This window comes from Heterodontus francisci, chromosome 1 (assembly GCF_036365525.1).
Source record: "Heterodontus francisci isolate sHetFra1 chromosome 1, sHetFra1.hap1, whole genome shotgun sequence".
Classification (NCBI taxonomy): domain Eukaryota; kingdom Metazoa; phylum Chordata; class Chondrichthyes; order Heterodontiformes; family Heterodontidae; genus Heterodontus; species Heterodontus francisci.
The window spans coordinates 127,332,817-127,357,418 of NC_090371.1; the positions used below are offsets into that span (position 1 = coordinate 127,332,817).

Here is a 24,602-nt window from a genome sequence, read left to right on the forward strand (position 1 = left end):
TATGGATGAGGTGAAACGTAATATTGCATAGGAAGCTAGTTGATGATTAGAAAACAAAGGGCTAATGGGTGTTCCTTAGATTGGAGAACGATTGGAAGTGGAGTATCATGGGGAGTCAGATTTGGGCCCACTTGCATACCCTCTTCCAGAACTACCAGCTGCCATTGAACAAAATGTACAAATTATTTTTTTTTAATGTATTCGTTCATGGGATGTGGGGATCGCTGGCTAGGCCAGCATTTATTGCCATTCCCTAATTGTCCTTGAGAAGGTGGTGGTGCTGCTGCAGTCCTTAGGGAGTAGGTACACCAACAGTGCTGTTAAGGAGAAAGTTCCAGGATTTGACCCAGCGATGGTGAAAGAATGGCGATATAGTTCCAAGTTGGGATGGTGTGTGGCTTGAGGGGAACGTGCAGGTGGTGGTGTTCCCATGCATCTGCTGCCCTTGTCCTTCTAAGTGGTCAGAGGCTATGGCCACAATTTTTGAAATTGCTTTTATTATGAAGAAATTAGTGGTACTAAGAAGGTTGTATTGAAGAAATATTTGGGGCTGATGGTTGATAAGTCTCCGGCACCAGATATTCTACATCTGGGGGTGTTGAAACAGGTAGTTGTGGAGATGGTGGATGCATTGGTGATCATCTTCCAAAATTCTATAGATTCTGGAACGGTTTCTGCAGATTGGAAGGTAGCAAGTGTCCGCACTATTTAAGAAGGGAGGGAGAGAGAAAACAGGGAACTACAGACCTGTTAGCCTTACATCAGTCGTTGGGAAAATGCTAGAATCTATTCTCTTCTTTTTCTTCTTTGGCCTCCTTGTCTTGAGAGACAATGGGTAAGTGCCGAGAGGTGGTCAGTGGTTTGTGGAGCAGCGCCTGTAGTGGCTATAAAGGCCAATTCTAGAGTGACAGACTCTTCCACAGGCGCTGCAGATAAAATTGGTTGTCGGGGCTGTTACATGGTTGACTCTCTCCTTGCGCTTCTGTCTTTTTTCCTGCCAACTGCTACGTCTCTTCGACTCGCCACTCTTTATGGTTGTCCGCCAGCTCTGGCGATCACTGGCAACTGACTCCCACGACTTGTGGTCGATGTCACAGGACTACATGTCGTGTTTGCAGAAGGATGTGATTAATGGACACTTGGATAATAATGATCTGATGTCAACATGGATTTATGAATAGGAAATCATGTTTGACAAACCTGTTGGAGTTTTTTGAGGATTTTACTAACAGAATTGATAAAGAGGAGTCGGTGGACGCAGTAGACTTGGATTTTCAGAAGGCTTTTGATAAAGTCCCCCACAGGTTAGCAAAATTAAAGCACATGGGATAGGAGTTAATATACTGGCATGGATTAAGGATTGGTTAACAGGCAGAAAACAGAGAGTAGGAATAAACGGGTCATTCTCGCATTGGCAGGCTGTGACTAGTAGGGTACCCAGTTGTACCACTTGAGCCCCAGCTGTTCACATTATATATCAATGATTTGGATGTGGGAAACAAATGTAATATTTCCAAGTTTGCAGATGACACAAAACTAGGTGGGAATGTGTGTTGTGAGGAAGGTGCAAAGCGGCTTCAGGGGATTTGGACAGACTTAGTGAGTGGGCAAGAATCTGGCAGATGGAATATAATGTGGAAAAATGTGAGGTTATCCACTTTGGTGGGAGGAACAGATGTGCAGAGTATTTTAGTTTAGTTTAGAGATACAGCACTGAAACAGGCCCTTCGGCCCACCGAGTCTGTGCCGACCATCAACCACCCATTTTATACTAATCCTACACTAATCCCATATTCCTACCACATCCCCACCTGTCCCTATATTTCCCTACCACCTACCTATACTAGGGGCAATTTATAATGGCCAATTTACCTACCAACCTGCAAGTCTTTTGGTTTGTGGGAGGAAACCGGAGCACCCGGAGAAAACTCACGCTGACACAGGGAGAACTTGCAAACTCCACACAGGCAGTACACGGAATTGAACCTGGGTCGCTGGAGCTGTGAGGCTGCAGTGCTAACCACTGCCCCACTGTGCCACCCTCCCCTGCGCCACTGTGCTGCCCTTAAAAGGTAAGAGATTAGAAAGTGTAGATGTACAAAGGGACCTGGGTGTCCTCGTTAATAAATAACTGAAAGCGAACATGCAGATGCAGCAAGCAATTAAGAAGGCTAATGGTATGATAGCCTTTATCGCAAGAGGAATTGAGTACAGGAGCAGTGAAGTCATGCCTCGATTGTATAGAACCTTGGTTAGACTGCACCTGGAGTGCAGTTTTGGTCCCCTTACCCTCGGAAGGATATTATTGCCATAGAGGGAGTGTAACAAAGGTTCACCAGACTTGTTCCCGGGATGGCAGGACTGTCCAATGAAGAGAGATTGGGCGTGTATTCTCTAGAGTTTCAAAGATTGAGAGGTGATCTCATTGAAACTTACAAAATACTTAAAGGGATAGACAGGGTAGATGTAGGTAAGCTGTTTCCCCTGGTTGGGGAGTTTAGAACCAGGGGACACAATTTCAAAATAAGGGGGAAGCCACTTAGGACCGAGATGAGGAGAAATTTCTTTACTTAAGAGGGTTGTGAATCTTTGAAATTGTCTACCCCAGAGGGTAGTGTAAGCTCAGTCATTGAGTATGTTTAAAGCAGAGATTGTCAGATTTCTAAATACCAATGACATAATGATACTAATGACAATGATGGAAGGTGTCGCAGACAGTGCTATCAAGCCGCACTTGCTTAGCAATAACCTGCTCAGTGACGCTCAGTTTGGGTTCCACCAGGGCCACTCAGCTCCTGACCTCATTACAGCCCTGGTTCAAACATGGACCAAAGAGCTGAACTCAAGAGGTGCGGTGAGAGTGACTGCCCTTGACATCAAGGCAGCACTTGACCGAGTATGGCACCAAGAATTTCTAGCAAAACTGGAGTCAATGGGAATTGGGGAAAACTCTCCGCTGGTTGGAGTCATACCTAGCGCAAAGGAAGATGATTGCGGTTGTTGGAGGTTAATCATCTCCAGTCCAGGACATCACTGCAGGAGTTCCTCAGGGTAGTGTCCTAGGCCCAACCATCTTCAGCTGCTTTATAAATGACCTTCCTTCAATCATAAGGTCAGAAGTGAGGATGTTCGCTGATGATTGCACAATGTTCAGCACCATTCACGACTCCTCAGATACTGAAGCAGTCCATGTAGAAATGTAGCAAGACCTGGACAATATCCAGGCTTGAGTTGATAAGTGGCAAGTTACATTCGCGCCACACAAGTGCCAGACAATGGCTATCTCAAACAAGAGAGAATCTAAACATCTCCCCTTGACATTCAATGGCATTATGATCACTGAATATCCCACTATCAACATCCTGTGGGTTACCATTGACCAGAAACTGAACTGGAGTAGCCATATAAATACCATGGCAACAAGAGCAGGTCAGAAGCTAGGAATCCTGCGGCGAGTAACTCACCTCCTGACTCTCCAAAGCCTGTTCACCATCGACAAGGCACAAATCAGGAGTGTGATGGAATACTCTCCACTTGCCAAGACGAGTGCAGCTCCAACAACACTCAAGAAGCTCACACCATCCAGGACAAAGCAGCCCACTTGATTGGCAAGCCATCACCAACATTCACTCCCTCCACCACCGACGCACAGTGGCAGCAGTGTGTACCATCTACAAGATGCACTGCAGCAATGCACCAAGGCTCGTTAGACAGTGCCTTCCAAATCCGTGACCTCTACCACCTAGAAGGACAAGGGCAGCAGATGCATGGGAAAACCACCACCTGGAAGTTCCCCTGCAAGCCACACATCATTCTGACTTGGAACTATATTGCCATTCTTTCATTGTTGCTGGGTCAAAATCCTGGAACATCCTCCCTAACAGCACTGTGGGTGTACCTACACCACATGTACTGCAACGGTTCAGGAAGGCATCTTACCACCACCTTAAGTGCAATTAGGGATGGGCAATAAATGCTGGCCTTGCCAGTGATGTCCATATCCCATGAACAAATAAAAAAAAAAGGGATATGGTGATAGTGGGAACAAAGGCATTGAAGTAGATGATCGGCCATGAACGTATTGAATGGCGGAGCAGGCTCAATGGGCTGAATGGCCTATTCCTGCTCCTATGTTCCTATATTCACACAGCATGTGGTTAGGATCTGGGCTGCATTGCCTGAGAGTCTGTTGGAGGCAGATTTAATTGTGGCTTTCAAAAGGGAATTGGATAAGAGAAAAAAATTACAGGGCTGCAGGCAAAGCGCAGGAGAGTGAGACCAGCTGAGTTGCTCTTGCAAAGAGCCGGCATGGACACGACAGGCTGAATGGTCTCCTCCTATGCATGCTATGATTCTAATTTTTGGGCTTTCTCTAAAAGCAGAGTGCTTGCTATGCTTGCAGCCGCAGGTACTATTAGTTCCTCTGCTATGGTGTGAGGTTTTCCTGACTTCAGAACTCTATAACTCACTAAGTGTACAGCTTTAAGGGCCTTAATATTGTCATCATCAGCAGATAAGAGCAAAACTACCTTGCTAGCCATTAGCTGCGTCCGCTTACAGTTGAAAAATTCTGGTAGTTTGTCCCTGAGTTATTCATGTCTTTTTCTAAGGGTCTGCGTAGTATAAATTGTTTTTGACTGTTATTCAACAGGACTTCACCATGTAACACACACTACAGCTGAGGGTGTTCAGCAGCTCCAGTCCAAGAAAATCCCATTTCAATGTACTTTTTAGCCTATTTACATCTGTTTGGTATAGATCCTGTTTTGTGCCTGGTGTGTAGGCTTCGCTTCACAGGCTGTAATTCGCATGTTGAGTCAGTAGTCGTTGTTTCACCAGCAATTTCAGTGACTGCACTGGTACTGGCAAGGTAAATTTCATTACTTTGCTTCTCATCACTGATACTTTGTGTGTTCTTCTTAACATGACCTTTCTTTAACCATCTTTCTATTTTTCACTGTTACGTCCTAGCAGATATAGTTATAGTGCAACATACACACCCAAAAAAAGCCTCCAGTCCCTCAGCAAACACCAACTATTCCAGCCTCCCAACAAACACCAATTGCCCCCCAGTCATCCAACTATTCACAGTCCCTGTCAGGGCCTACTATCAGACACAGTCTGTAATGACTCACTAGTTCCATTACTGAGTCTCTTGGAAGCTTCCACTGCGACTGGTTAATTCATAAAGCAGCCTGAAAGCAGCTGAAATCTCAGTCAGTATAAAGTAGCCAGCAGTCCCAGGCTGCTGTTCCACAGCCCAGGTAAACGGATAGATGAGGTCATCAGTTGTATTTGCACGTTATGCAGCAGAGGTCAGAAAGATGATGACACTTCAATCCTACTCACATTTTGAAAATTCCTCGGACTTCAGAGCCCTCTTTGTGATCGTGAGGGAGGCATAATTTTACTGAAATCATGCACTGTATGAATGGGGCACACACACACACGAGAGAGAAAGAGCGCGAGCCAAGGGAATATGCGCGAAAGAATGCGAGTGAAGGGGATGTCCAAGAGGATCCACCATTACACAGTTTCTCCTGTATACCCCCCCCCAGAGATGTGTTACGTACCCCGGGGTATAAGTACCACAGATTGGGAAGCACTGATGTAGAAAATGTGTACTTGAGTGCAGGGGCATGATATTGAAATTAGCTGAAGACACAAAGTAAGACATTTGTCAAAGAGTAAAGAAGACTGTGAAAGACCAGAAGAATGAAGACAGGTGGGTGGAATGGCCAGAAGGATAACAAATGAAATTTTAATGCAGAGAAGTGTAATGTGATGCATTTTGGGAGAAAAAAACAAGGAATGAGAGCACAGAAGCAAAATACTGCAGATGCTGGAAATCTGAACTAAAAATAGAAAATGCTGGAAGTACTCAGCAGGTCTGGCAGTGTTCTGATGAAAGATCATTGACCTTAAATGTTAACTGTTTCTTTCTCCAAGGAATGAGAGTATACAGTCAATAGAAAGCAACTGGGGAGTATACACTCAGTGGGAAGAATACTGGGCGTAGGTATTCAGTGGGAAGGACATTGGGCGTAGGTACTCAGTGGGAAGGACACCAGGCGTAGGCACTCAATGGAAAAATGCCCAAGGGTGTGGGGAACAGCACCACCTAGAGTGACAATGCATAATTTCCTGAAAGTGCAAGTGCAATTTTTAAAAAAGCTGTGAAAGTGTGCTAAAAATCATGAATGAAGACAGAGTAGTTAGAGAAACTTCCCATTGGCAGAAGGGTCAAGAACGAAAGGACACAGAATCGAAGAGATTGGCAAAAGAATCAAAGGCAACATGAGGAATAACATTTTTATGCAGCGGGTGGTTATGATCTGGATTGCACTGCCTGAAGGGGTGATGGAGGCAGATTCAACCATGGCCATCGAAAGGGAAATGGATATGCACCTGAAGGGAACAAATCTGCAGGGCTACGGGAAAGGTGTTTGGTGCCTTGTGCATGTAAATTGGGATCCCAGGGCCAGTTGTAGGACACTGTATAAAAGTAAGCGCAAATATGTTGAAATAATGCCTTGATTAACATCATGAAGTATTGTCTTAGGTCTTGTCACACGATTGCGATATCCAGTAGGCCGTAAAGGACGATCTGCACCAACAACTGCTGGCTTTAGCTATGGTAATGTAACTGCCTAATTTTGCAGTAGCCCAGAAGATTTTTAAAAAAATTTTAAAGTGCTCTCAGTAGCTAGCATATAACTAATGCTATATTATTTTTTTCTGTCAATTGAAGCTTTTAGTTAAATATTTGCAGATCATCTGACCAATTCAATCGATAGGAATGCCAACAGTACCCAGTCTATTCTGTAGAGCCATAGCCAGGTGCTGTTAATTGAGCAGGTTGCTGCTACTTTCTGATTTGTTTCTCTAATAAGCTTTCATTTGGACTCTATTTTTGTATTCTTTGTTGAAGAACAAGAATTTTTGACTTTCTAATCAGAAAAATTATATTCAAGTATATGCTCTCTAACTGTCATGCTGCTTTATCTGAACTAGGAAAATAAACTTCTAATGATATTGAAATATACTTGTTTGAGTAGTAAAATACACACTTTTTCAGGCCATGCTATGTTACAGATTACATGAAAATGTAATTATCATAGCAAGATTTAAAATATTTTTAATTATTTTGCTTTACAAAATAGTGTGCAAGTACTGACATTTTAATTTTGTGCGTCTGGAAATCAGCTGCTATTTACAATATATATAATTTTTAGATTTTTGTTGCAAATATATTTTATTTCTTCAAATGCAGTTTCCTGTTATTTACATATTCTCTACATTTAATGCATTGTAATAATCTTTTTGACACACATGTCAGTACTTTAGGCATTTAACATTGGTAAAATTAAAGTTATACTGTTGCACATAATTTTAAGCAGATTAATTTCTCTGCCGTAACATTGAAAATTGACATAGTTGAACATATTTGAATATTGTTTACATAGATAAATGGGAAATAAACCCATCTGAGCTAACATTTATGAAAGAGCTGGGAAGTGGACAGTTTGGAGTGGTACGTTTAGGAAAGTGGCGGGCTCAACACAAAGTAGCAATTAAAGCAATTCGTGAAGATGCAATGTATGAAGAAGATTTCATTGAAGAAGCTAAAATCATGATGTAAGTGACAATGCATCAATTTTACAATTCTGATACCTTTAAGATTTCTGTAAATTATAGTAGAATTGCTCTCTTTATGGCTCAGCAAATTTATGTAATATGTTGTTGAACCATAGAGTCTGGTAAAATCCCATGTCCGATTTGGAGGGCTGAAATTTACCAGCCCCTCGATGCATGGGTTGCGTGGGGGTGGGGAGGAGCTGTAAAATTCTGTCGGGAGAGGCCAACCTTGACCCCCAATGTCGAGAAGAGCACGCCGCATGTTACCGACAGCGGGGGAACCTCAGTGCGCCCCTCCTGCTGCTTGGCGGCAGGGCCTTCATCTAAATATTTAAATGAGCATTAATAAGATGCAAATGACCTTACCTGCTCGCGGCGGCCTTCCCACACCAATTTTACAGCCGCCAATCACAACTCGTGCGCCTTCGGAACTCCATGTGGAGTTCCGAGGCAAGAAACTGGTGGGGAGGGGGGAGGACTAAAATTACCAGGGGTGGGGTGGGGAAACAGGGAAAACTATACCTATTGGCTGTGGGGATGGCGGGAAGGAGTTGAAGGACAAAAGTGAAGAGGTTTGGTGGGGGGGAAGTTTGTGCTGGGAGTAAAATACATTACAAACTTAAAAGACAGTAAACACGCCATTGTTGGGGGTGGGAAAGTTTTAATTTTTTATTTGTAATAAAAATTTTGATAAACCGCTTTAAATATTAAAATTTCTCCTAAGGGCTTGGAGCCCTTTAAAAATGGCGCGAGCTCCCTTGCGGTGGCGCCAGACGCCATTGCCGGAGACGTGGCAGCCGCCCCCTCTACGCCGTCGGGGGCAGCCGCTCCGCCTCTCCACCTTCACACCGTGCCACCGGGGAGCACAGTGCGCTGATAAAATTCAGCCCTGAGTCTATGCTAAGTTAATTGTCTTGGACAGGGTACTATAATTGCAAGTGAAAAGCAGACAGAATTGTTGTTCTTGATAACTATCAGATGATCCCTGCAGTGACTCGTGTGTGTGGATAGCTGATGAGGCCAGAATTGGGCTCAGCATTTAAGCTTCCCACAGTGCTAACATTCACTATTTAAACTTGCGAATGAATTTGAACAAGATTCCTGAGGATGTAAGGTACCATGGAGCACTACTCCAGAAAAGTCTATACTTTTAGGAAGAAAGAAGGGGGAAAATTGGCAAGTTGAAAAAAAACTAACAGAACAATTTATAATATGTATGCGGCATTATAACATTTCAAGGTTGTAGCCAGAAATTTTCAGTTGAAGGAATGCTCCAGGATAAAGCTTTACAATGCAAAAATCCTAATTCTATTGTTAATGCTGCCACATATTACAAACCTATTAAAATAAAAATGGTGATATTCCATCAGCACACAGCTAACCACCTGAACTGACTCACTTAAGATTTCCCTAACAAAGCTGAAGTGTTGTACCATCAGCAACTAATTAAGTAGCCTGTGTTCCTTATTACCTCTTGTAATTTTACAGCATATATTCACCAGTGAGAAGACACTGGAAGCAAACTAGCTAAAATTATTTTAAATATTTTAAAATACAATTGGGGTACTAATCCAAATGTCTGAGGTTCAAATTGTGAATAAATGTAATTAAACATTGTGTAGGCAGGCTTTTACACACTAACATTTCTTTGTGTGTAAATATTTAATTATTCTGATCCAGATAAATACAATTTTGCTGCAGATAAAAGTCACAGCTATTAGTTTGTGCCTGAATTCCAAGTGCCAACCACAAACTACTACAAAACTGGAGGGCAGGAGAACCATGCAAAATTGTTTCTCCCGTGTCATCAGGACCCGACTGGAACCCAACATGTGTTCGGAAAGCCAATTCTTCCCCAAAAGGCAGTGCAGTCACAAAGAAGATAAAGATTGGCCAGTGGGGACGCTGGTTCCAGACCTTCTGTGAGAGTCGGGTGGGTGGGGTTGAGGAGATCAGGAGAGGTGTGCGAGTGGTAATTGGCAGCGCACCCCAGTTTTAATGTGAAGCCAGAAGGAGCTAGAGAGCTCATTCTGGCTCTTCATTCAGGTAAGTGCATGGTGTGGTCAGTTGCCAACCAATATCAGCCTGAAGTTGTCATTAAGCACCCACCCCCATTTGGTTCCTGTTCATGATGGCTATTCAGTGACCCTTACTTGGAAGTAGATGTGTGTGAACACGAGGTGAGGATAGCATGGCGTTCAGTTGCAATATCCTTGTAACTAAATAGTCTATCAACACTCACTGTCAAGGCTCACATATGAATAATGTTAAATTGGATGAGGCATTCAAGATTGTCCTTTGAGCTATATCCAGCAAGGACTAAAGATCTTCAGGAAAGTGGGAAATAAAAATGCAGAAAAAGAAAGGGAAAGAAGTAAATAAGCAATGCAAATCAAATTGCAGGCGTCATATCTACCTTGCATAACTACTTTTTGGTACTCAACTTCCTAATGGTCTATATTAAACAAGTTTTAATGTTCCACAAGCATAATAATAGTGCTGTAAAATATAATGCACATTTTGAACAATTAAGTATGCACTGACATGATTGATTTGTCTGCAGGAAATTATCTCATCCTAAATTAGTGCAATTATATGGAGTTTGCACACAGCAGAAACCAATATACATAGTGACCGAATTTATGGAACTTGGTTGTCTGCTGAACTATCTCCGACAAAGAAGAGGGCAGTTAAACAACGAAATGTTACTGAGCATGTGCCAGGATGTGTGCGATGGCATGTCGTATTTGGAGGCAAATGGATTCATCCACAGAGATCTGGTAATTATTTTGTTACTTTACATAAAATAATGTAAATTTATACCAAAAAGCTGTTTGGACCTCCAGAATCTGATGCAAGGTAGGCTTTGTGTTAGTAAGAGTGGAAAAAATTATACAACATAAGTAAATAGTAATTTTTTTAAAAAGGCATTTATCATGTTTGCTTATATATTGTCAGTGATTCTCGAAGGTAACTATAATCATCTATGGCACTTTTACTTGCAATTTGTTTCTATATTTTGCACTCGTTTTTCACTGCATATTGCATAGAATGTATACCACAGAAATAGACCATTCGGTCCACCTAGTCTGTGCTGGTGTTAATACCTCATACAAGTATTGTCCCAATCTATCCACCTCATTTCAGCTCTTGACCATATCTTCCTATGGCTTTTTATCTCGTGTCTTCATCTAGTTTCCTTTTTAAAGCAGCTAGGCTTTTTGCCTTAACCATTTCCTGTAGTAGCAAGTTCCACATTCTAATCACTCTTTGAGTAAAAAGCATACGAATGTAGAAATGAGAGCTCGAATAGGCCATTTGGCCCTTTGGACCTGTTCTGCCATTCGACAAGTTCATGGCTGATCTACCTCAACTCCACCTTCCCATGCTATCTCCAAATGCTTAATTCTCTTGGTGCCCAAAGATCTATCAACCTGTGTCTTGAATATGACTGAGCATCCACAGCTCTCTAGGGAAGAGAATTCCAAAGATTCACAACCTTTTGATTGAAGAAATTTCTCCTAATCTCAGTCCTAAATGTCTGACCCCTTATTCTGAGACTGTGACCCTGTGTACTAGATTCCCCACATGGGAAATATTTTTATAGCATCCATCCTGTCAAGCCTGTTGAGGGTTTTGTGTGTTTCAGTTAGATCACCTTTCATTCTTCTAAACTCCGGGGAATATAGTTAGGCCTGGTCTACTCAATCTTTTCTCATAGGACAACCCTGTCACTCTAGGAACCAGTCTAGTGAGACTTCAGTGCACTCCCTCCAGGGCAAGTACGTTCTTCTTTAGGTAAGACAACCAAAACTGCACACACTACTCCAGGTGTGGCATCACCACCGCCCTGTATAATTGTCGTAAGATGTCTTTACTCATATACTCCAAATCCTTTGTAACAAAAGCCAGTATCCCACAAGGTTATTAATTAACCCTTTCTCATACTAGACCCAAAATAGCCTGTTCCCTAGTTGGGTCCTGGACATACTGATCTACAAAACTATTTTGTAGACATTCCATGAGCTTGTCCTCCACTCTATTACTGCAAATTTGGTTTGTCCAGTCTTTATGAAGATTAAAGTGCCCCATGATTACTATATACCCTTATTACATGCACTTCTAATTTCCTGATTTATGCTCTGCTCAACATTTCAACCTGTAAACAACTCCCACCAATGTTTTATGCCCCTTGCTGTTTCTCAGCTCCACCCAAAATGATCTTATTTTTTGATTTTCTGAGCTAAGATTCTTTCTTTCGACTGTCTTTATCCTATCTTTTATTATCATGGCTACCCCTCCTCCTTTTCCATTTTGCTCATCTCTTCTAAAAGTTAAGTATCCTGAAATATTTAGTTCCCAACTTCGGTCACTTTGCAACCATGTCTCCATAATGGCTTTAAGATCAAACCTATTAATTTTTATTTGTGCCATTAATTCATCTAATTTGTTGCGAATACTTCGCATATTCAGAGATAGTGCCTTTAGCTTTGACTTTTTTCCAATTTTCCCTAACGTTACCTTAGTCATTAATGCCCTATTACCTTTGTTCCTCTCATGTCTCGTCCTGACCCACTGCTTATTTTTACTCAAAACGCCTCTACTCCAGAACCTCGAAATTTCCCTTGCTGCTTTCGAATTTATCCTTGCCTGAATCCTCCCACACCCCACTTATTATTTTAAAGCCCTATCTACTGTCCTAGTAATTTGATTCACTGGGACTCTGGTCCCAGCCCAGATAAAATGGAGCCACTCCCAACAGATCAGCTCCCTCTTTCCCCAGTACTGTTGCCAGTCGCCCATGAAGCAAAACCCCTGCCTCCCACACTACATTTTCAGCCATGCGTTTAACTTTCTAATCTTTTTATCCCTGTGCCAATTGATGCGTGGTTCAGATAACAATCTAGCGATTATTACTTTTGAGGTTCTGCTTTTTACTTTGGACTCTCAAACCCTCTGAACGGAACAGCATTTCTAGTTCTACCTATGCTGTTGCTTCCTATGTGGACCACAAGAACCGGGTCCTCCGCCCCCCCCCCCCCCCCCGCCCCCTCCCGTCCCCCACAGCAAAAAGAATTTCTTATTTCCCTATTGGATTTATTAATAACTATCTTGTATTTATTGCCTCTAGTTTCATATTCTCCCACAATTGGAATATTCCACACCTACCCTGTCCAACCCATTCATAGTTTTAAAGCCTTCTATTAGGTCACCACTAAGTTTTCTCTGTTCTCAAGAAAAAGTCCCACGTGTTCAATTTTTCCCAATAGGTATAATCTCTCAGTTCTGCTACCGTGCTTGTAAATCTTTATTGCATTTTCTCCAATGCTTCTATTTCCTTTTTATAACATAGAGTCAAGAATTGTGCACATTTTTATATGCGGCCTAACCAGGGTCCTATACAAGTTTTCATATAACTTCATTATTTTTGAATTCTTTACCCCTAGAAGTACATTCCAGTGCTTTGTTAACATTTTTAATTGCTATGCTAATGTGCGATGCTGATTTTAGTGATTTGTTCCCCTGTATTTCTAGGGCCCTTTGCTCTTCTACCCTATTCTGTTTTTATTTTCTAAGGTGTAGGTAGTGTTTCTATTTTTCATACTAAAGTGCATCACCTCACATTTATCTCTGTTAAATGTCATTTGCCAATTAACTACCCAGTCTGCAAATTTTCTAATGTTTTCTTGAATTATGTTGCATTCTTCCTTGAGGTTACCTATATATACCCCTCATCACCCCCCTGCACCTCCACCTTCCAGTTTGGTACCATCCATATATTTTGATAGAGTTACTTGTTTCTAAGTTCAAATCATTAATGTAAATTATAAATAACAGTGGTCCCAGCACTGATCCTTGTGGAACACTACTTTCTACCTTCCTCCAAATTAATAACTACTCTTTACCCCTACTTTTAACTGATTTTTTACCCAATTTTCCTACTCTGTTTATCTCTATGCCAATTTGTGTGTGATTTGGGTAATAATCTTGAGATTATTACCTGTGAGGTCCTGCTTTACAATTTAGGTCAGAACTCCTGATGCCCTTAGCAAGACCTCTTCTTTCCGATATGAATATATGTGAACAAATTAGAGGTTAAAGTAACTGTGCAATTTTAGTAATATTTGGTTGCAATGGTTAACAAATTTGTATTAATACTGCATAGTTCAATAGTAACCCCAAAAAGTGAGAATGCACCAAAAAAGTATGGAAATAATGACATTCCTTATTCCAAGAATTTATTCTTTAGTGATTAACTGTAGCTGTGGATAACAATTTCAACTAATATGGCAGAGGAAAGGGTAAACAAAGAGAGTAAAGTAGACTGCTTGGAAGGGAAAGCAAATATTAGATATATAGGTAATAAAGTAGTAGAAAGATTGAAAGATTAAAAAGCAGAAGATAGTAAAATAAGAAAGAAATCAGGATATGGAAATACAAAAGAAAAAGTTGCAAAACTAAGTTAATCCAATCTGTATATATTGATACATTGAGTATATGAAACAAAATTGGAAAAATACATTTGTTGATTAAAATAGAAAATCGGGATCTAGTAAAAGCTGAAATATGGCTGCAATTGGGTCTGGATTGGCAATTAAATGTGCCTGGGATATATACAGGAGGGATAGGCTAGGAAGAAAGGGGGTAGCAGTATTAATTGGAGACAATATCATTATCTGAGTGTAAGGATATAAATAGAGAAACGATCCAAATGGCATCTCTGTATGAAGATGAGTAATAGTGATATATGAACATATTGTAGACCACTGTACCATAGAAAGGAAACAAGGTAAAATGCTTTCAGGGCTGTTCTCTTGGTCAATATGTTGCTACTCCAACAAAGAATGAATCACTACTTGACCTGGGGAATGAAATGATGCCAGTAGGTGACCTAAAAGTAGGGAAACATTTGAGAACAGTGACCACAATGCAACTAGATTCAGTGTAGGGATAAAAAAGAAAAAGTAATAGATAATGCTGCTTGACTGTAAAAAAGCACATTATGGCAAAATAAAGGAGACCCTACCCAGATTAAATTGAAGGAAACTTGGCAAATAGACTGAAGATGGGATGTAAAAATACAAATCAAATGTATATCAGCAAGGAGAAATCTTCTCTGTTTTGACATTAAGTTCTTCGGGGAAAAGAAAATGCTGATAGCCACACTCCTCTTGTCCCTTGGCTTCAATGCTATGCCTGCCACTGCTTCTCAGTCTTGAAGTTAAATATCAGAGTTGCATGGTTGGTACATTTTGCCATAATAAAAGCAAAATACTGCGGATGCTGGAAATCTGAAATAAAAACAAGAAATGCTGGAATCACTCAGCAGGTCTGGCAGCATCTGTGGAAAGAGAAGCAGAGTTAACGTTTCGGGTCAGTGACCCTTCTTCGGATGCCCAGTTTTGAGTTCCGAAGAAGGGTCACTGACCCGAAACGTTAACTCTGCTTCTCTTTCCACAGATGCTGCCAGACCTGCTGAGTGATTCCAGCATTTCTTGTTTTTGGTACATTTTGCCAGTCACTCAATATCCAGATGATAACTATTCATAATGTAGAACCAAGAACCCAAAGTGTATGTGAAATCAATTAAAATGCTATATTAAATTTTAGATGGATAATGAACACCGCCACTTGCAAGTTCCCCTCCAAGTCCCACACCATCTTATACTATATCGCCATTCCTTCACTGCCACTGGGTCAAAATCCTGGAACTCCCTCCTATCTGCACTGTGGGTGTATGGATAGCCACATGGATAGCAGCAGTTCAAAAAGATAGCTCATCACCACCTTCTCAAATGCAATTAGGGATGGGCAATAAATGCTAATCGTGCCAGCAATGTTCACATCCCATGAACGAAAAAGAAAATTTACAACTAAGCCCTGACTTAATTGGGATTGACGATAATAGGATTGTTGATAATAAAGGTTCCACTGCATATATTAAGATGAATTACTATGACATTGTAGATCGTAGGGGGAGAGGAAATAAGACCAACTGTAGTTTTCAGGTAGAAAGAAAATGTATTTGACAAGTGATGAGTTTGCATCAGCACTTTCCGTTGTCAATGTAGACATAGGCATTTATTCATGGAAGGGTTGAAAGCAAGTTCTTGCAGACTTAATTTAACATTATGTAGGATCAATTTTTGCTTGGTATCATTTTTATGCCAGTTTATGCATAAAATCTTAAATAATTTATTGGTTAATCCTTGTGCATACTTCTGACTTTATATGATGATGATAAATAATGTTGAAGTTCCATGTTCCAAGTTCCTTCAGGGTTTTTACAGACCTTCTGCTGAAATTACAGCAGAAAATTGAACAAATGCCACTTAAATTCAACCCCTATGTATGAAACACATTAGTTAAATTCTGTAAGATATAAAAAAACTCAATGATGTATAAACAATGTGGGAATGATTGTAGATTAAATTTAATGGCAAATCGGATGGGATTTTCTCCACTCACCAGCTTATGATTGCCTCCCATTCATGTCAATAGTTGTGAACTATGGGTAGGGAGTGCAGAAGTAGAAAACATTAGCCATATATTTTAAAGAAATTTTTTTTTTTAATTTTAGGCTGCCAGAAACTGTTTAGTGAATGAATCACATGTGGTCAAAGTATCTGATTTTGGAATGACCAGGTAAGATTAAACATCAGTATCAAGCCCGTTCTTAGTTATTGGCTAGAAGACGTCAAGTGGAACAAATCCATTGAAAGAGTCCTTCCTAATGCCCTTTAGGGAAGGAAATCTGCCATTCTTACCTGGTCTGGCTGACATGTGACTCCAGACCCACAGCAATGTGGTGGACTCTTAACTGCCCTCTGAAATTGCCTAGCAAGCCATTCAGTTGTACAAAATTGCTACACAAAAGTTAAAAAGGAATAAAATGGGGTGGAACACTCTGCATTGACCTAGGCACTGGAAGAGACAATGGTAAACCCAGCCCTGCCAACCCTGTAAAGTCCTCCTTACTAGCATCTGGGGGCTTGTGCAAAAATTGGGAGAGCTGTCCCACAGACTAGTCAATAGCCTGACATAGTCATACTCAAGGAAAGATGCCTTACATCATAGTTTCAGACACGACCATTATCATTCCTGGATGCGTCCTGTCCCACTGGCAGGACAAACTCACCAGAGGTGGCAGCACAGTGGTGTACAGTTGGGAGAGAGTTGCTCTAGTCTCATGACATCAGGTCAAACATGGGCAAGGAAATCTCCTGCTGATTTACCACCTACCGCCCACCCTCAGCTAATGATTCAGTACTCCCCCATGTTGAACACCACTTGGAAGAAGCACTGAAGGTAGCAAGGGCATGGAATGTACTCTGTGTGGGAGACTTCAATGTTCATCACCAAGAGTGGCTTGGTAGCACCACTACTGACTGAGCTGGCCAAGTCCTGAAGGACATATCTGCCAGACTGGGCCTGTGGCTGGTGGTGCGGAAACCAACAAGAGGGAAAAACCTACTAGACCTTGTCCTCACCAATGTACCTGTTGCAGATGTATCTGTCCATGACAGTATTGGTAGGAGTGACCACTGCACAATCATTGTGAAAACGAAGTCCCGTCTTCACGCTAAGGGTACGCTCCATTATGTTGTGTGGCACTACCGCCATGCTAAATGGGATAGATTCAGAACCGATCTGGCAGCTCAAAACTGGGCATCCCTGAGGTGCTGTGGACCATCAGCAGCAGCAGCAGAATTATATTCAACCACAATCTGTAACCCCATGTCCCGGCATATCCCTCACTCCATCAAGCCAAGGGATCAGCCCTGATTCAATAAAAAGTGCAGGGAAACATCCCAGAAGCAGCACCAGGCACAACTAAAATGAGGTGTCGACCTGGTGAAGCCACAACACAGGACTACTTGCATGACCAACAGCAGAAGCAGCTTGCAATAGACAGAGCTAAGTGGTCCCACAGCTAATGGATCAGATCAAAGCTCTGCAGTCCTGTCACATCCAGTCATGAATGGTGGCAGACAATTAAACGACTAACTGGAGTAGGAGGCTCCATAAATATGCCCATCCTCAATGATGGAGGAACCCAATGTATCAGTGCAAAAGAAAAGGCAGAAGCATTTGCGACCATTTTCAGCCAGCAGTGCTGCATGGATCATCCATCTCAGCCTCCTCCTGAGGTCCCCAGAATCACCGATGCCAGTCTTCAGTCAAGTCGATTCACTGCACCTAATATCAAGAAATGGCTTAAGGCACTGGATACTGCAAAGGGTATGGGTCCTGACAACATCCCGGCTGTAGTACTGTAGACTTATGCTGCAGAACTAGCTGCAGCCCTAGCCAAGCTGTTCCAGTGCAGCTAAAACATTGGCATTAACCCAGCAATGTGGAAAATTGCCCTGGTATTTCCTGTGCACGAAAAGCAGGACAAATCCAATCCTGCCAATTAACGTCCCATCAGCCTACTCTCGATCATCAGCAAAGTGATGTTGGCAATATTATCAAGCGCCACTCAACAGCAACAAACTGATGCTCAGTTTGGATTCCACTAGAGCCACCCAGCTCCTGACCATATTACAGCCTGGACAAACATGGACAAAAGAGCTGAACTGGAGGTGAGGGGTCAATGATTGCTCTTGATATCAAGGCAGCATTTGACCGAGTCTGGCATCAAGGAGCCCTGGCAAAATTGAAGTCAATGGAAATCATGGGGAAAACTCTCCATTGGTTGGAATCATACCAAGCACAAAGGGAGATGGTTATGGTTGTTGGAGGCCACTCATCTCAGCCCCAGGATATCATTGCAGGAGTTTCTCAGGGTAGTGTCCTTGGCCCAACCATCTTCTGCTGCTTCATCAATGACGTCAGAAGTGGGGATGTTCATTGATGATTGTATGATGTTCAGTACCTTTTGCAGCTCCTCAGATACTGAAGCGGACCATGTCCATATGCAGCAAGACCTGAACAACATTCAGGCTTGGACTGATAAGTGGCAAGTAACATTCTCACCACACAACTGCCAGGCAGTGACAATCTCCAGCAAGAGAGAATCTTAACCATCTCCCCTTGACATTCAATGGCATTACCATTGCTGAAACCCCCACTATCAACATCCTGGGAGGTTTCCACTTGCCTGGATGAGTGCAGCTCCAACAACACACTGGAAACTTAACACCATTCAGGACAAAGCAGCCTGTTTGATCAGCACCCCATCCACCACCTTAAGCATTCACTCCCTCCACCACTGCGCACAATGGCAGCAGTGTGTACCATCTACAGATGCACTGCAGCTACTCACCATGTCTGCTTCAACAGCAACTTCCAAACCCATGACCTCTACCACCTAGAAGGACAAGGGCAGCAGACGTGTGGGAACACCACCACCTGCAAGTTCCTCTCCAAGCCACACACCATCCTGACTTGGAAATATATTGCCATTCCTTCACTGTTGCTGGATCAAAATCCTGGAACACCCTCACTCACAGCACTGTGGGTGTACCTGCAACAGATGGACTGCAGAGGTTCAAGAAGGCAGCTCACCACCATCTTCTCAAGGGCAATTAGGGATTGACAACAATTGCTGGCCTTGCCAGCAATGCTCACATCCCACAAAATGAATAAAAAAAATTATTGAAGTCCTTCAGTTGCTTAAACCTGAATGTTTGTAAAATAAAATGTAGCGCCATGCATAAATATAATAGCCTTACAAAAGGCACACACATCCCCTGTATATTATCCTTACTTACTGTGTCTTGCAATTTTAATGGAAAATTTGCATATCAACATGCCTCAATAGAACAACCCTATGTAAACATTTATAATCAGAACTCTTTGTATGAATGTTAATATTTCATAATTAAACATATTAAATCACTCAGTCATTTAAAGAACACTTTCACCCACTATTTTACTCTTATTAACATAGTAATTTGTAATATCTAAAATAAGCTTTACCACAAAAATATTAATTCAAAAATTACATATTTCACTGAAATATAATTTTTTTTTGTTAAACATTTTTGTTCAAAGCCTCAACCTGTCTTAAAAACCTGGAATAAAAGCAAATACTGCACATGCTGGAAATCTGAAATAAAAACAGAAAGTGCTGGAAATACTCAGCAGGTCTGGCAGCATCTGAGGAGAGAGAAACAGAGTTAATGTTTCAGGTCTGTGACCTTTCATCAGAACTGGCAAAGGTTAGAAAAGAATTAGGTTTTAAGCAAGTGAAGGGGGTTGGGGGGTTTTGTGGGGAAAAGAACAAAAAGGTAGGTGTGTGATATGGCAGAGGGCAGGAGAGATTAAATAACGAAGATGTCATGGGACAAAGGCAAAGAGAGTTTTAATGGCAGAGTAATGAGCAGCTCTGTCCAAAAGCACCACATGAAAAACAGGCACATGGTTAAAAAAAACAAAATAATAAAAAAAGAAAAATATTTAATGGGCCAATCATGCTCTGAAATTGTTGAACTCAGTGTTGAGTCCGCAAGGCTATAGAGTGCCTAATCGAAAGATGAGGTGCTGCTCCTCGAGCTTGCATTGATGTTCACTGGAACACTGCAGCAGGCCAAGGACAGAAATGTGGGCATGAAAGGGCGGGGGGCAGGTGTTGAAATGGCAAGCAACCAGACCCCAAGCTTCCTAATTCTTTTCTAACCTTTGCCAGTTGTGATGAAAGGTCACAAACCTGAAACGTTAACTCTGCTTCACTCTCCACAGATGCTGTCTGACCTGCTGAGTATTTCCAGCACTTTCTGTTTTTATTTGAAAACCTGGACTTCAACTGGTTATTTTAACTTAGTGTTTTTAGACAGAGCTTTCTACCGCATCGTTGTATTCTGAGCATGTGCAACTTGCAAAATTTCCCACCCCCACATAAATGCCTCTCGCTCCCAGTTCAGTTTCAACTCCTCTGTGCTAGATGTAAGCCCTAATTCTGCTTCTGCCTCACTCCTAGCAGTTCTGATTTTCACCTGCCTGTTTGTTGCCCCATTTTTCTATTCCAACCATGTTTTAGGATTGTTTCCCTCCCTGACATGCTCTCTAGGCACTCTGATTCCCTGCCAAACTCTTACTCATTCACTGGAATTGGAAAACAAGAAGCAGAGAGGAAATAGTAGCAAAAACACAATGGAGACCGAACCCTGTGACTTACTGTGCACAATGTACAAGAGATCATAATTTCTTTGCGTGGCCTATTTTCTTTGAATTCCTTAAGTGAATGATTGCCCTGTTCCTCCCAAACATCCATATTGCACTTCTCTATGTTATTCATGGTGAATAGCTGTTATTAATGAACTGCATAGCCATTTTTCTGTGAGAACAGAGCCAGAAGAGATATTTCATTGTTGATACTCTTGAAATGATCAGCACAAATCTTAAGTCTATGTATACTTCCAGTCTACAAAATCTAACTTGCTGTTGTCACTATTTCTGGTGTGCTATTTTGCTACGTTTCTCCATTGTATGTCTACATTTATAATGGACACTATGTAAACTCAACACAAGGTGATTGTACAATCAGGCCTCAGACTTTAGGTGTATTATCTTTGCACAAATTATTAAAAATGATTTCTGAAAATTATTGAACTTTTTTATACAATAGAATCATAGAATAGTTACAGCACAGAAAGAGGCCATTTGGCCAGCTAGGCGCGCATTTATTGCCCTTGAGAAGGTAGTGGTGAGCTGCCTTCTTGAACTGCTGCAGTCCTTGGGGTGTAGATACACCCACAGTGCTCTTAGGGAGGGAGTTCCAGGATTTTGACCAGCGACAGTGAAGGAATGGCGATATAGTTCTAAGTCAGGATGGTGTCTGGCTTGGAGGGGAACTTGCAGGTGGTGGTGTTCCCATGCATCTGCTACCTTTGTCCTTCTCGGGGATAGAGGTCGCGGGTTTGGAAGGTGCTGTCATGTCCATGCCGACTCTCTGCAAGAGCAGCTCAGCTAGTCCCACTCCCCTGCCCTTTCCCTTTAGCCTGCAAACTTTTTCTCTTCAGATAATTATCCAATTACCTTTTGAAAGCCATGATTGAATCTGCCTCCATCACAGTCTCAGTCAGTGCTTTCCAGTTCCTAACACCTGCTGTATGAAAAAGCTCTTCCTCATGTCGCCTTTGATTCTTTGGTCATTCACCTTAAATCTGTGCCCTCTGGTTCTCAACCCTTCTGCCAATGGGAACAGTTTCTCCCTATCTACTCTGTCCAGACCACTCATGATTTTGAACACCTCTATCAAATCTCCTCTCAACCTTCTCTGAGGAGAACAGACCCAGCTTCGCCAGTCGATCCATATAACTAAAGTTACTCATCCCTGTTATCATTCTCATAAATCTTTTCTGCACCCTCTCTAATGCCTTCTCATCTTTCCGAAGGTATAGTGCCCAGAATTGGCTGCAGTACTCCAGCTGAGGCCAAACCACTGTTTTATAAAGCCCAGGATCCCATATGCCTTATTGATAGCTTTCTCAGCCTGTTATCTTCAACGATTTGTGCTCATATACCCCCAGGTTCCTGCACCCCCTTTAGAATTGTATCTTTTATACTGCCACTCCTTGTTCTCCCTACCAAAATGTATCACTTCACACCTCTCTACATTAAATTTCATCTGCCACACGTCCGCCTCTTCCACCAGCCTGTCCATGTCCTCTTGAAATCTATCACTGTCTTCTGCGCAGTTCACAAAACTTCCAAGTTGTGTCTCAACTGCAAGTTTTGAAATTGTATCCTGCACATCCAAGTCTAGGCCATTAATATAGATCAAGAGAAGTAGTTGTCCTACTATCGACTCCTGTGGAACTCCACTATATGCCTTCCTCCAGTCCAAAAACAACTGTTCACAACTACTCTCTGTTTTCTGTCACTCAGCCAACTTTGTATCCATGATGCCACTGTCCCTTATATTCCATGGGCTTTAACTTTGCTGACAAACATCAGTAGTTGAAATTTCTCATGTTTATAAATGAAAGCATAAACAAATAACATATAATTTAAAATAAAATATTTGACATTTCAAAGAAATGTTATGGCATGTATCCATTTAATTGTCTATTATGATTTTAATACTTTAATGGAAGTTTTGACTTGAAGCTCTTAATCTCCCTGTAACGCTTGGACTTTATGGGCTGGAATTTACCGGGCCCTCGACGTGTGACGTCAAGAAGGGCCCGCTGCATATTACTGGCGATGGGGGGACCTCGGTGCAGAGCACCCCCCCCCCCCCCCGCAGGCCCTTCATCTCCATATGCTGATGGCCACTAAATATATGCAAAGTAACTTACCTGCCATCCCACGCCGATTTTACGGCCTCCATTCAGCCTTCGCGTGCCTTTGGAACTCCACACGGAGTTCTGAGGCAAGAACCTGGTGGGGAGGGGGGAGTAATAAAAATTTCAGGGTGGGAGGGGTGGGGAAGCAGGGAAAACAGATTTAATTGGTTGTGAATGGTGGGAAGGGGTTGGAGGCCAGATGTTAGAAGGTAGGGGGGGAAAGTTCGTGTATTCGAGAAATCAATTGATGGTCATTTCATGCAATGACCAATGAAATGACTATTGAAGGGGTTGGGGAAGGACCGCCATTACTTACCTTTCTATTTAGTAACAGTCACTTATGTTTTACCTTTAAACATTAAAATGAACGAATTGTAAGGGCTTAAAGCCCTTTAAAAATCGCACCGGCGGTGGCGCTGGATGCCGTTGCCGGGGACACAGAGGCCGCCCCTACACGGGGACGGGCGCTCTGCCCCCACTATTGAAATGAGCCCCCGTGCGAGATTATCCCAGGGGCTCCTCAGCGGCCACTAAATGTGGGCACCCCTCTGAGTTTAAAGGGCACCGCCATGGAGCGCGACGCCCGGATAAAATCCAGCCCTATATTTTTGGCCAGATTTCTGACACGATGATCTGAATTTGAATTGTGCTTTCTAAACATAGGTAAATGGATAATTTCCCAGGGTGCATTTGTACTGTTCTGTCAGCTGCTCTGATGGAATATTTTTCATTCATCTATAGCTGTTTCTGCTCAGTTTTTCAGAATTATTTTAAAAGATGGCTAAACAGTTAGAATTTTTCTTTTATCAGGAAGAATGTGTGTGTGTGCCTGTAAGAGAGAGGGTAAGCCTGAGACAGAGAGAGGAAATGACTATTCTTATTAAATACCTGTTAGTAACTTTTGAAGACTTATAAAGTAATACGTTCTGCATAAAAATATTTTTCAGTTTTCAAAAAAAAATCAGTTGAATTTTGAAGTCAACTAATGATCTCACCTGTATTTATTTTTAAAACAGCTAGAAAACAAATGTCCTCATTACTAATGTGTGAGACTGGGAGAATCAGACATTGATAGAAAAAGGTCAGATTTAGATAGTGACAAAGAGCGAGTGCCACCGATAAGGAAGCAGACAGAATAAGGAAGGAATTCAACTTGCAGCCAGAACAAGCAGCGGCCTGCAGAGTGGTTGCTCCATTTGTCGGTCCAAGTTGGCCTGAGTCAAGTTCAGTATCGGGCTTCATTTGAATGGAAGCAGCGATCTACGGGTGCCAGATGGGTGTCATGATGCAGCTCGTTAGGACCTAATGAATTTCAGCATCAAGCTGGCCCATTGGTAGGTCCTGGGAAGGTGGAGAGTCAAAGCCAAGGGGAGGCATTCTCAGGCCAGCAACGGCCCAGACTATTTTAAAATACATCCATGAAAAGATTCTGTGGCCATTTTTGAGAACCACTAGTTAGGCCACTCAAGATCTGGTACAACTGGGCAGAGCATTCTTGGTTTACATAATAAAGCTGCTTGCCCTTCTACAAGCTTGCCTGAACATTGTATCTTTTGGGCCTTGGGGCATCAATGGGATGGCTGAAGTGTCTTTGAAGTTCAGTTACTGTTATGTAAGTAAACACATAACTATTGTGTGCACAGCAAGAGCCCATAAACTACAATGAAATGTATGACTAATTTGTTTTTGGTGGAGTTGAACTTGATTTTGGTTAGCTGAGTGGTTGAC

General features: G+C 42.0%; 1 protein-coding gene across 6 annotated transcripts in view; it reads left to right on the plus strand.

Annotated features, from left to right (window-relative positions):
• tec (tec protein tyrosine kinase) overlaps nt 1–24,602 on the plus strand; it is a 220,643-nt gene that overhangs the window by 185,381 nt on the left and 10,660 nt on the right. For all 6 annotated transcript variants that reach the window (XM_068035798.1, XM_068035818.1, XM_068035846.1 and 3 more), the window contains 4 exons: nt 6,563–6,637; nt 7,467–7,638; nt 10,202–10,418; nt 16,220–16,284. In XM_068035798.1, the coding sequence (XP_067891899.1) occupies nt 6,563–6,637; nt 7,467–7,638; nt 10,202–10,418; nt 16,220–16,284 (529 nt within the window). The remainder of the gene's footprint in view (nt 1–6,562; nt 6,638–7,466; nt 7,639–10,201; nt 10,419–16,219; nt 16,285–24,602) is intronic.